Source organism: Solanum tuberosum, unplaced genomic scaffold (assembly GCF_000226075.1).
Source record: "Solanum tuberosum cultivar DM 1-3 516 R44 unplaced genomic scaffold, SolTub_3.0 scf00764, whole genome shotgun sequence".
NCBI lineage: Eukaryota > Viridiplantae > Streptophyta > Magnoliopsida > Solanales > Solanaceae > Solanum > Solanum tuberosum.
This window is the reverse complement of record NW_006239690.1, coordinates 15254-27726: the sequence shown is the minus strand read 5'-3', so window position 1 is coordinate 27726 and position 12473 is coordinate 15254. Positions and strand designations below refer to the sequence as shown.

Genomic DNA, 12473 nt, shown 5'->3' with positions numbered 1-12473 from the left:
ATCCACATTGAAGTGATTTGAAGGTTTGATTTCCCTCTGGTGTTCATCCTGAACTAACAACGAGAAAGCCCGTGCCATATTAGGGAGTGGGTTCATCATGAGTATGCTACCACGAATTACAGTATAGATCTCATTTAGGCCCATGAGAAATTCAATCAAACGCCTACCTTGCTCAGCCTTGTGAGCAAGAGCCTTAGCTCCACAGTTACAGGCACAATTGCATTGAGTAGTGACATTCAAAGTACCGAGTTCCTCCCAGAGCTTCTTCAACTTGGTGTAATATCCTGTGATATCAAAAGACCCTTGAGACAGATCATTAATTTCCATCTGAATTTGATACAGCTTTGCACCATTCGGTTGTTCATAACGATCTTCTAGCTCCCTCCAGAGTTCAGCAGAACTCATAACAAACTCAACGCTATCAGCAATATCCTTTGACAACGAATTTAGAATCCAAGATGTAACAATGTCATCGCATCGTTCCCATTGTCGATATCAGACTGAGGTCGTGGACAATCTTCACTGATGAAGCCTAGCTTGTTTTTAACAAATAATGATCGCAATACACTGCGTCTCCATGATTGATACCCAATTCCTGTGAATTGCACAGGTACAAGCATAGCTCCAGGATTATCAGAAGGATGCATGTAGAGAGGACTATTGGAGTCAATCGATAAACTAGTGGAACTTTCAATAGAACCACCAGACAGATCAGAATTAGCAGCAGCTTCCATGGATCCAAGTAGAAGCAGAGATACATAGAACTTCGCAGTAAACAAATGAACAATCGAAACAGAAGGTGAATATCTCATAGTCGATAAGGCTCTGATACCATGAGAAATTATGAAGTAAGAGCAGTGTAAGCTCGAAGTTGAGCAGCAATGGAAGCTTCTAGTGAATGGAAGAACATAGGAGAAAATTGATATGCGGAGAATGGAGCTTAATCATTCTATTGATCAATGTAGTATTTATATACATAAAAAATGAAAAGCATCTAATCTAGCTGCACAGTGGAATAACTAACTCTGACAAACTAACTACCTAACTAATTGTGCAACTAATTATTCACATTACAATATAATGTTTAATAGAAGCAAATTAGAAAAGTGGGAAATATCACCCTTTTTTGGGGCAGCGACTAGGACTCGGCGAGCTTAACACTGAAGCTTCCACCGCCGCGACTCCGCGAGCAAAGCTCCATCGGAACTCCGATAAACTTTAACAACCTAAGGATTCGGGACAACCCAAGAAGAAAAATGTTTCTTCTAAGAGCTCCCAAACTTGGGGTGCTTGATACGCTCAAATTACACCTCCCTAAAGAAGTATAAGCGATCGTTATCAAGTAAAGAACCCAACTTGTAGGTCGGGGTCGATCCCACAGAGAATATGGAAAAATATTGTTAATAGCAAATATTTAACTCGGTAGTCGTTATATAAAAATGGGAGGATTTAAATTGAAATAAAATAAAAACAATAAAAAGATAGATTTGAACTAAGTATTTATTTATATTCAGATTATTAAAAGTAACTAGGAATTTATTCCTAACGGCCCATTTTCAAAGTCAAACGTCCCCCGGAGCAGGTAAACCCCCGATTTTATCGATTTTCATGTGCAATAATTCACCATCTTTTTTGGTGATCTGAAATTTCGACCTCATTTCAAAATTTGATACGCTCAAATTACACCTCCCTCAAGAAGCATAAGCGATCGGTATCAAGTAAAGAACCCAACTTGTAGGTCGGGGTCGCGTTAAAAAGACTTTTAAACGAAAGAATTATCAATGCATGCAAAACACTATTCAAGAATTGTTTATTTATTATTCATACTTTGTTAATCGCTTATGGTTTTCACAACCCTAGTTATGAAAGTTAGCTACTCATTATCTCAAAAACACAATCAAAATTTATTAAAATAAATATGCCTGTGTTAAACATAAAGAATTAAGAACAATAGCTAAGAACAATAGCTAAACTATATTTTATTAATCACGAATACAAATAAATAATAAAGGAGAAGAAAGAATAAACCACAATTCTCCGGCCTCCGCGGCGGCTCTTCCAAAGTTCCTAAGCTAGAAGAAAATTTATATTGTGTCTTGTATCTTGGTTCTTGGCCTCCCTCCTCTTAAGAATAATTTTTCATCCCTTATTTATAGATAGAGAAACCCTAAATAAAATAATTGAGTTCAAGACAAATTAGGAAAACAAAACCCAATTAAATTGGGTTTTCCACTGTACGCGTATTTTTGGAATTTCACGTTGCTCGCCGCCTTTCATTCTAATATGAGCCATCCAACTGCTGACACGTGGCAGCAGTAGTACCCAATTTCAATTTGCAAATTGTTCGTAGCCTTTTTCCTCATATATATACAAATATATTATTTTAGGGAAAAAGGACAAATATACCCCCGAACAATCGTTAATGGTATATAAGTACCCTCCGTTATACTTTCCGTTCATTAATACCCCTACCGTTCAAAAATCAGTGCACATTTACCCCTCCCACTAACGGAAGACTAATTTAGTACACGTGTCACAATCCTACAGCTCAACATCAATTTATTTAACCCAAAATTCAAATACCTGCCCATTACCCGTTTAACCCACCCAATTTACCTATTGCCCACACAAATAAACCCATTTTCTTAAGTCATCTTCTTTTGTTTAGAACTTTCATTAAAATCAGGCCTCAACCACCATGAAAGAACTTTCATTAAAATCAGCCTCAACCACCATGAAAGCTCAATGTGAAACTCAAGGAAGAATTGAAAAACTAATACCAACTAGATTAAATCCTCAACTTCCGACAATCAACGCCAGCAAGAGTTAATTTTCAGTCACCGTCTTCTCATACCAACCGGAATTTCTGAGATATAATCGACATATTCTCTGCAAGAATTTGTTGACCCACTTGCTATTCCCAATGTTCCACTCACTTCCCCACTAATTTTTATCTCTTTTTGCCCCCACACTTCTCTTCTCTTCTCTTCTCTTCCTGCTTTTCTGATGAGATCTGTACTAATTTAGCTCAAATTGTTGTTGTTACTATGCTGGTAGTGGTGTTTTGCGGCTGCCATTGGGGATTGCTGCTTGGCTTAATGGTGGTTGAGTAAATATGATCCTAAAATTACTGATGCACAAACTATTGGATTTGAAACTTATGGTGTCAACTCAACTTTAAATGAGTATGGAAAATAAATCAGATTTTATTTCTTTGATTGGTAGAGAGGATGACTTAAAAGAAAATGGGTTTATTTGTATGGGTAATGGGTAAATTGGGTGGGTTAAAAGGGTAATGGGGCGGGTATTTGAATTTTAAGTTAAATAATTGGTCAAATCGAGTAGGACCGTAGGATTGTGCCACGTGTACCAAATAACTTTTTCTGTTAGTGAGAGGGGCAAATGTGCACTGATTTTTGAACGGCAGGGGTATTAGTGCACTGCCTACTTGATTTCCTTCTTGAACCTTCCATTTTTAATTCGTTTTAGCTTCAAACTTTTCCAATTTTCCACCAATTTAATCCTACAAATAAAATACTCAATTTAGCATAATCCATCAAATTCATGCTCAAAAAAGATAAATATAAATAATAAATGTGAGGAAATAATGATTAAAAATATGTATTTTTAGCCTCACATCAGTGCTCTCTCTTTGGCGATCGGAAACGTGTATTTTGGAATGAAAATCTTATAAATCTCTGATGTGAAGTTCGTCTCTGGACCTAATCTATTTCTTTAGGTCGAGAATTCCACTTCTAAAAATCCCCTCTAAACAGTGAAGACGATGAGTATTTATAGGGGAAGAACTGGGGTAGGAAAATAGGGGGAAAACGGGATTCAATTTCAAATTTGAAATTCGAATTGCTCCCAAAGGATAAGGTTGAGGAGCTGGAATTCATACTATTCTTCAACGGAATGAAAACGATAGCCCTTGATTTCTTGAGAAGGACGATCGAGGCGCTGAGATTTTGACACCTAATGAAGGACAATTTTTTGAAATGATCTTCGTACGGAGATGGATAAGGAGCAGTCACGTATTGATCGCGTTGGGTTTGGGTCGGGTTGCTGGGCTCGGTCTCGCGACTGGCATTTCTGGATTTTGATTCTTTAGGGTTTTCTGGTTCTTCGCGTCTGCTGGAAGAAGAACGAAGTGGGGCGGGGTCGGCTGGTACTATTTGTTGGGTCTTTTGGTATTGATGTTGTATGTTGTAATGGGTCTGGGTGGGTCTTTTTTGGAATTGAGAGTGGGCTGGGTATTTGAGAACAAGTGGGCCTGGAATGGGCCAAAAATTAATCTGAATTTAGGGGTCTTGAAAAGAAAGCAAAGAATATGGTCAATTTAAATTAAGAAAATAGCCGCACAAATTGTAATTTTAACCAAATTGGTGCAATTAAATGAATTCGGCCTAAAATTAAAATTAGATGAATTATATTAATTAATTAACGAACTTCTTAATCTTAACGAAATAGAATAATTAACTTAATTATAAACTAATTATTTCAAGAATATAAATTATTATATAACTAAACTAATTAACCAAATATTTAAGTAAAACTAAAATTCTTTTGAGACGATTTTCGAATATTCATAAGATATACAAATTTATATAGAATATATAAATTATTACAAAAATGACACAAAATTCCTTAAAATGACTTGGAAAATATTATGAATTTTTTAAAGTTAATTATTTCAAATTGTTTGAAATTAAAAAAGATCGATGATTGATCTATATTGTGAAGGTTCAAAATTGAGGGTCAACAATGCACATAGTAGATTTTAAGTACGAAATATTTAAAAGAAAAAAAATGTATTTAAATGATGTCATCATTTATGGTCATAACTTCACAGGAAAGCCAATGAGTGTTTGACTTTTTTTATATTCATACTTCTTTTGTTTTTTTATTCCTTCTTTTTAGTATAAAAAAAATTAAAATAATCTTTTGCGTTCTTTTGTTTATAAATAGCTAAATGTAATTTAAATATCTAATGACACTATACATATATATTACTTCTGTTCCTAATTAGTTGTCCACTTTTTTTTTTATAGTTATTCCTAATGTAGAACTTTTCATCCACTTCATAATTAATAGGGGTAAAATGGCAAACTCACTATGTCATTAATTGTTTTCTTAATATGTGTGTCAATTCAAAAGTGGACAAGTAATTAAGGACAGAGGGAGTACATAACATCACCTCACTAAAACAACCCTTCATGTTTAAATAAACATAGGGATGGCAATGGGCGGGGCGGATTTAAGATTGTGCGGGGCGGATTGAAGTGGGTTTTTTAAAATTTAATCCGGGGTGGGGTGGGTTGCGGGTATATGTGAGTTTAAATTTAATTTATATTTTTTTACATGTTATAAGAGTGATAGAACATTATTGATTAAGACCATCTCCAATCCATCTCTATTTTACTCTCCATTCTCTATATTTGGAGAGTAAAATAAAAAATGTCCGCTCCAACCCCCCTCTATATTACTCTCTATACTCTATTTATAGAAGGTGAATAGTAGCTAGTTCTCTAAATTTGGAGAACTACTACTCACCTCTCTATTTCACTTTTTCATTATTTTAATATTATTTTTATGATATCATTAATTATGTCTTTATTATTTGTAATTATTTTCTAATATAATAGAACATCTAAAAATATATTATTTAAAAGTTACAACTTCCATACGAATTAATAATAATAATTATTATTATTATTTAAAAAAAATAGCACTTTAAATATGTAATTTAAAATTATTTTAATATTATTTATGCCATACAATACTACTAATTAAGTCTCTAATATTTGTAATTATTTTCTAAGTAATATAATATCTAAAAATATATTATTGATAAGTATACTACTTCCATCCCGAATTAACAGTTTTTCTAATTTGATTTTATAAAAGTTTTTGTCACTTTAAATATGTAATTTAAAATTATAATTATTTTTCACAATGAAGAACGCACAAAATTTACATGATAGTTCAAACAATCCACTTTTATGTTATAGTGATAAATGATTAAACTACACTTTTTAATGAGCATGAAAATACTTAATGCAATAGTTTAAAATGGAATAGGGGAAATAAATTAGTATACAAAATAATTTGTGTACAAGATGAAATCGTTAATTTAAACAATTTTTAGCTACAAATAAAAAAAATAAGGACAAATCATTTTGAACTCCGTAATGCATTAATAGAGCATTTGGTGGGAGAAACGTAATAGTCTTGAAAGTTGAATATTTATGTAAAATTTGAAATAATTTTTACGATAATGCAATATTGATGATATAGTTGTAGTTCATCAATAATCACTTTGATTTGAATTGTTCGCTAATATGCATTATATATAATATTTACCGCATTTATGTTATTTAGAATAAAATAGTTTTTTATTAAATGAAGAATTTGAAAAGAATAAAATTTTATATTACATGAAAATTATATAGATTATAGGGTGATTATTTGCAAAAAAATAAAATTGATTTATATTATGAAATAAGGAAATAAAAATGAAATTGAAATAATAATATAATATTGAGGAGAGAGAAAAAGATTCATTTTTAGAGAATAAAATAGAGAATTGGGTTGGAGTGGATTGTCTGAAAAAATAGAGAACTCCATATTTAGAGGGTAAAATAGAGAGTAGCATTGGAGATGTCCTAAGATAATTTCTTTAAAACTACTAAAATATTCAAGATAGTAAATGAAAATGATTCAATAAAAAATAATTTAATTTCTTACATGTTTCCAAACTGACCTCTAAAAATAAATTTTTAAGTCATTAATACAACTTAATGAAAAAATGAATTTATTTTTATCAATTTTATTTTTAGTATCAAACTTAACTAGAAAAAGAAATATTAAAAAAATTATGCGGAGTGGTTCATGCGGAGCGGCTCTATGCGGGCGGGGTGGAGCGGATTGAAAGTAAAAAAAAGAGTTATGCGGAGTAAGGCGGGGAAGATTAAAAATTTTATGGGTTAAACTTAACCCGCCCCACCCTCACCCCGCACCGCACTATTGCCATACCTAGACGAACGACATTGTCCTATTGGAAGTCAAGATCTTAGTCAAGTTATTCTAAGGCGTGTTGATAGTCCATATATATAAGACATGAAGCTTCTTTTTTTTTAGACGTGAAGCATAAACTACAAATCGTACTTATTGCATATTCAAAAAATTCATTAATTAAAAAGCAATAGTCATCATTAATTAAAGAGCTGGAAGACTTCATCCCAATTAAGATAATTGGATTGGTCTACTGGTTATTAGGTTATGATTGAGTTTGTATATATGTTTGTTTATTAAAAAAAAAATGTTAAGCTTAGTTAATTTGTTTGCTGAAAAGGGTTGATTTGTAGAACACTATAGTAATCAGTTTTTGTTGGGTTCATACTCTAATTGATGTGTTTGAGGTACTAGATTTACTCATTTGGATTATTGAGTTGTAATCTAACACTTTTCTCTGAAGTTTAGTGATGATTGTTGAAAATTCTATACAATAAATCATAGTTTTTACTATTTTGAGTTAGGAGATTTTTCATGGTGCATTAATCATTATGTTCTTTATTGTTTTACGTCACACTTAGTTTTAGTTATTGAACCTAGTTCAACGAACTTGTTGAAACTTTGTTACCCTCTTTAATATAGTTTTAACCTTATATTTATAGTCTAATAATTTTAAGATGAAGGATATTTCAATGAACCACAATTGAATATCCTTAGCACATATTATGTATATTAGTGAGACTAATAATCGCCGCTGCAAACGTGACTTTAAATGAGAGGAGTGACAAATCGAAACACAATAAAGAGGAGTGTCTGTCGGAAATTAATTCCTCAATTGCAGAAGTGCGAAAATGACTTGAGATATACTGTGTGTTCGGTACGAAAGAAAATGTTTTTTCATGAAAAGAGATAATGAATTTGCAATATTATTTGTGTAGCTTGTTTTTCTTACTTTGTTTAACGAAGTCACTTTCCTTATTTTTAAGAAGCTTATTTTCCTAGAGAAAATATTTTGACAATTTAGCCTATCAAACATGGAGAAATTGGATACCAAACATTCTCATAGTCAGCAGGACATACTCACCCTATGTTAAGGGGTGTTCACCAACATTATTTCGTTGAATTTTTTTTAGTATTATATATATACGGTATAAATAATATTAATAACACTATTTGAACAAGTACACTTTCTTGTCTCGTTGGTTTAGTGTGCGCGGTCGGAGTCGTTTGGCTGGGAACAAGTTATCCCAGGATAAGTTATCCTGAGATTAGCTATCCTGGGATAACTTATCCCATCATGTATATGGGATAACTTATCCCATCACTATGATTTAAATGGTGGATAAGTTATTCCAAACGTGGCAATCAAACAAGATAAATTTTTTTATCCCATCACTATTATTTTTAATCCCTCACACTAAACGACCCCTAAGTGTAACCGAGTTTGATCCTTGGCGAACTCCAACTTCCAATTCCTAGGGTAAAATAAATCAGTTGAACTAAAACATAATAATAAATTGTACTAGTAATTTACTTAATTTATGTTTTATTGGTACATTTATATCAATAATTTATTTGTTTTTAAATATTAACACAACTTACAAAATTTATGTGTACGCCTCTTATAGTGAAATATAACAATGTGAGATATATATCTATAATCATCTTAAAGACAAATAATCAAATTGTTCATATATAACAATTAAGTTAAATGAGTAACGTAAATAAATAATTTTAAATTACATGTTACAACAGATTAAAATATTCCGATAATATTTGAAGGAGGGAGGTGATAGGAAGAAAATGACATGTATGCATGCATGTGACAGAGAGGACTCGCACGCTAATCCGACATTATAATACATAGTGTCTGTACTAAGATTGATTTATATATCAGTCAAAGTATATATCCTCAATCACTTTCATCTTCTTACACGCCTAGCCTCTTTATTTATTGAAGCAGCCTTAATTTGGTTTCAATTAACATGCATCTATCAGCTCATGTCTTGATCAAATTTTTGGTTTTGCCCTTTTGTCCAATTGATAATATTATTGCTTCATTTGCTAACTTTCTTGAGATAAACACAATGGAGTTGGTTCCTTTTTCTGACTCAAGTTGTCTCTCTTTTTGACCATCTATACTCCTACTACTCCATCAAAACTACCCAATGTATCGAGGGATCATTTGGTAGAATGTATTAGAAAATATAATATATATATATATCAGTTAGGGTATTATTTAATTCTTCGTTTGGAAGGATTTTCATTTTATGTATTAGTTATATACCATATTCATGAATAAGCATGACTAAGGACAAAACAACCCTTAATATATCGAGCCAAACAATGGATAAGATAATTCCAACATTACTAATACATTCTTTCAGTATTATTCTTATACACTCTATCAAATGACTTTATGGAGTAATTAACATTTGACAAATTTTAGTTTGTAACAAGAGAAATTTTTAGGCTTCTTTGTTTACTTCTCCTGCAACGCAAACGAGGAAATGCTTTTTTTTTTTTTCTTGTTCTGTTTGTGATACGGCAAAAATGGTACTCTTTGCCTTCGATCGCTTAAGATGTGAGTGTGACAAATCGACATAGGTGTTGATTTTTTTATTTATTTTTTGGTTTCTCACCTAGTGTTTGATATTCATATTGAGGCGACTAAATTCAAAAGCTCGAACTCAAAATCTCTAATTAAAAATAAAAGAGTACTTAACATTCCTCTACAATTTTTGTTGATCATAGACACTGAAGTTACAACATACAAACCTTCGGCAACAACAGAGGAGTATCGTTCATCCTTCTTCCTTACCATTGAAAAGCTAAAGACTTTTTCAAAATAACATACTCCCTCCGTTAAAAAAAAATAGCATAGTTTAAAAAAATAAGGAAGACTTTTTAATCTTGTATTGTGGTCCTAAATTAAAGTTAGTGTACAAGAATATCATTTAATCTTGTGTCATTAAAAATGTCCCATTTTCACCTTTTGTTAGCGACCCTTAAACGGGTTCCAGCAGTGCTTCAAGCCTGGTATAGTTTTGAACAAAGAACTATCGAGGGTAAGATTTAAATTAAAGTGTTACAAAAAAAAGGTTATTCTCTTTTAAACAGACTAGTAAATAAATTATAAAGTGAAAATTCAGATAGTTAACCATTTTGTCTCAGACATGACTAAGATTCCCCTACTCTCATCTTTTTTCATTAAATATGGTACAAGTTAAAATAGGTTTATCACAGATGTGGTATATTTCAGGAAGCTAAAAAAATCCAAGTCAGAACCTATTAACCTAATTGAAAAAAAAAATGATCATCACTTTAGACCAAAAGAAAGACGAGGGACACTAGGAATCACAATGTCATGACAAGAAAATGACAAAACGAAAGGAGTGGTAGCAAGAAAAACACAAGGCAAGCAGTGAGATAGACTAACAATAGCCCCCATTTTGAAGCCGACCCAAATAAAGTCACTGCATTTTTTCAGTTTGTCTAAATATGCTTCCTCCGTTTAAAAAAGAATGATCTATTTTTTTCACTCTGTTTAAAAAGAGCGACTTTTTTTTAACAACATTTTAATTTTATCTTCCCTCGTGACATGTTTAAGAAAGTATTTTTATTTTCTTAAATTTCGTACCAAATAAAACTAAATCATTCATTTTAAAATGGAGATAAAAATTCATACTATCTCGTGGCAAATATCCCTGCAAAAGCTGCACGTAAGCTTCAGAACAGAACACACTGAGACTCTGTTTCACATTATCATTCTCCTCTCTATAAATAAAATGCCATTAATTTCATTGTTTCCCATTAGGCCCACAATTCTACTAGCTCTAACTTAATTACTCTGCAAAAATGACTTTGGAAGCAAGTGAAAAAAGAGTGACAAAACAACAAACAGGTGGTGTGCAAGCACCACCAACACAAGAACCTGATCATCAGCTTCCTTGCCCACGCTGTGACTCTATCAACACAAAGTTCTGCTATTACAACAACTATAATTTGTCTCAGCCCCGCCATTTCTGCAAGTCTTGCCGCCGTTACTGGACCCAAGGGGGCACTTTACGTGACATCCCAATTGGTGGAGGTAGCCGCAAAAATGCAAAACGCTCCCGTATTTACACCAATACCCCCTTCTCCACCATTGCTTCCGTTTCTCCTCACGTAGTACCCGGTAATTCTCCGTTTGTGCTTCCTCTTCCTGCAGCCAATCAATTACTTTTTGGTACCGATGTGAAGCCTATCAATAATTTCACATCGTTGTTGAGTTCTCATGGGCCTGGGGTTTTAGCGCTTGGTGGAATTGAGGATATGGGGTTTGATATTGGAAGAAGTGCCGTTTGGCCGTTTCCCGGAGCTCCGGATCCGTATGGTCGGAATTATAACAATGGTAGCGGAGCTGGGATGTGGCAGTTCTCCGGCGGAGATTATTTTAATTAATGAATTTTCCAGATATATACATTTGCCATTGAATTGGCATTGTTATGCATGAAAATGATTTGAGTATGCGTTAGTTTTATGTAACAGAGTACTACTAATTGTTTTTGTAACTTAATTAATTAGGCAAAGTAGGTTTCAAATGTTGGTATATCTTGTCATCAAGGATTTGCAAGCGACAGTAATTATCTACTTGAAGTTTTTAAAATATATCAAAGATAATAAAAAAAGAAATAATCGAAAGTGAAGAAATTATGATAAAATATTATGGAAAGCATGATAAAACATCGTGACAAAAAGGAACAATAATTACAAATAACATAGTGTGATAATCAACATATAAGCGACAATAGATAGTACTTGAATTAAAGGACAAGAGAAACTGTAGGACAAATACCACGACTATTAGAATGGAAATATAAGTAAAACAATGTTAATTCATAACCTCCTATATAAGATCATGTAGTCGATAAGCACAACAACTATGTATGTAATATATTGTTGCTAGTTGTACATACTTCTCATTATTTCTCTTAATGCTGGCAATCTATAATCGGTGGTTGGTAGCAAGTTATTCCAGGATTAATTACCCTGGAATAACTTATTCCACCCTGGATTAATTATCCTGGATTATATTAGTTATCCTGGAATAGCTACGTACTAAGATTTCAAGGTCTTGCACAGGAGATTGATACAAGAAAATGCATAGCTAACCACTTTCTCACCATTCACCAAATATGTAGTTAATAATTTACAACATAACGAATTGTTGGATTTAGCAAGGTGTGAATGAGAAATAAAAAGAGAAAATGGAAAGTGGAAAGTGGATGAACCAATGAAAGTGGGGGAACCAATTTTGGAGGGAAAATGAAAATTCATTGCAAAGTACAAATGAAAAGTCATTTTTACCATATTGGTAGAAGAAAGGAAATTGTTGTCTTTATATTAGGAAACACTTCCTTTAGTTCTTAAAGGGTTAAGAAGAAGGTGCCCCCTCGCGCCGTCGTCGTCGCTCGCTC

The 12473-nt window shown here is 32.7% G+C and overlaps 1 protein-coding gene across 1 annotated transcript; it reads left to right on the top strand.

Moving 5' to 3' along the window:
- Nucleotides 1-10730: 10730 nt before the first annotated feature.
- LOC102582971 (dof zinc finger protein DOF3.4-like) lies at nucleotides 10731-11551 on the top strand. The gene has a single exon (XM_006367362.2). The coding sequence runs from the start codon at nucleotides 10873-10875 to the stop codon at nucleotides 11455-11457; it is 585 nt and encodes a 194-aa protein (XP_006367424.1). The 5' UTR covers nucleotides 10731-10872; the 3' UTR covers nucleotides 11458-11551.
- The last annotated feature ends 922 nt before the right edge of the window (nucleotides 11552-12473 follow it).

Bases quoted from the DNA above. Each gene is read 5' to 3' on its own strand.
- LOC102582971 (XM_006367362.2), top strand. From the start codon at position 10,873: ATGACTTTGGAAGCAAGTGAAAAAAGAGTGACAAAACAACAAACAGGT.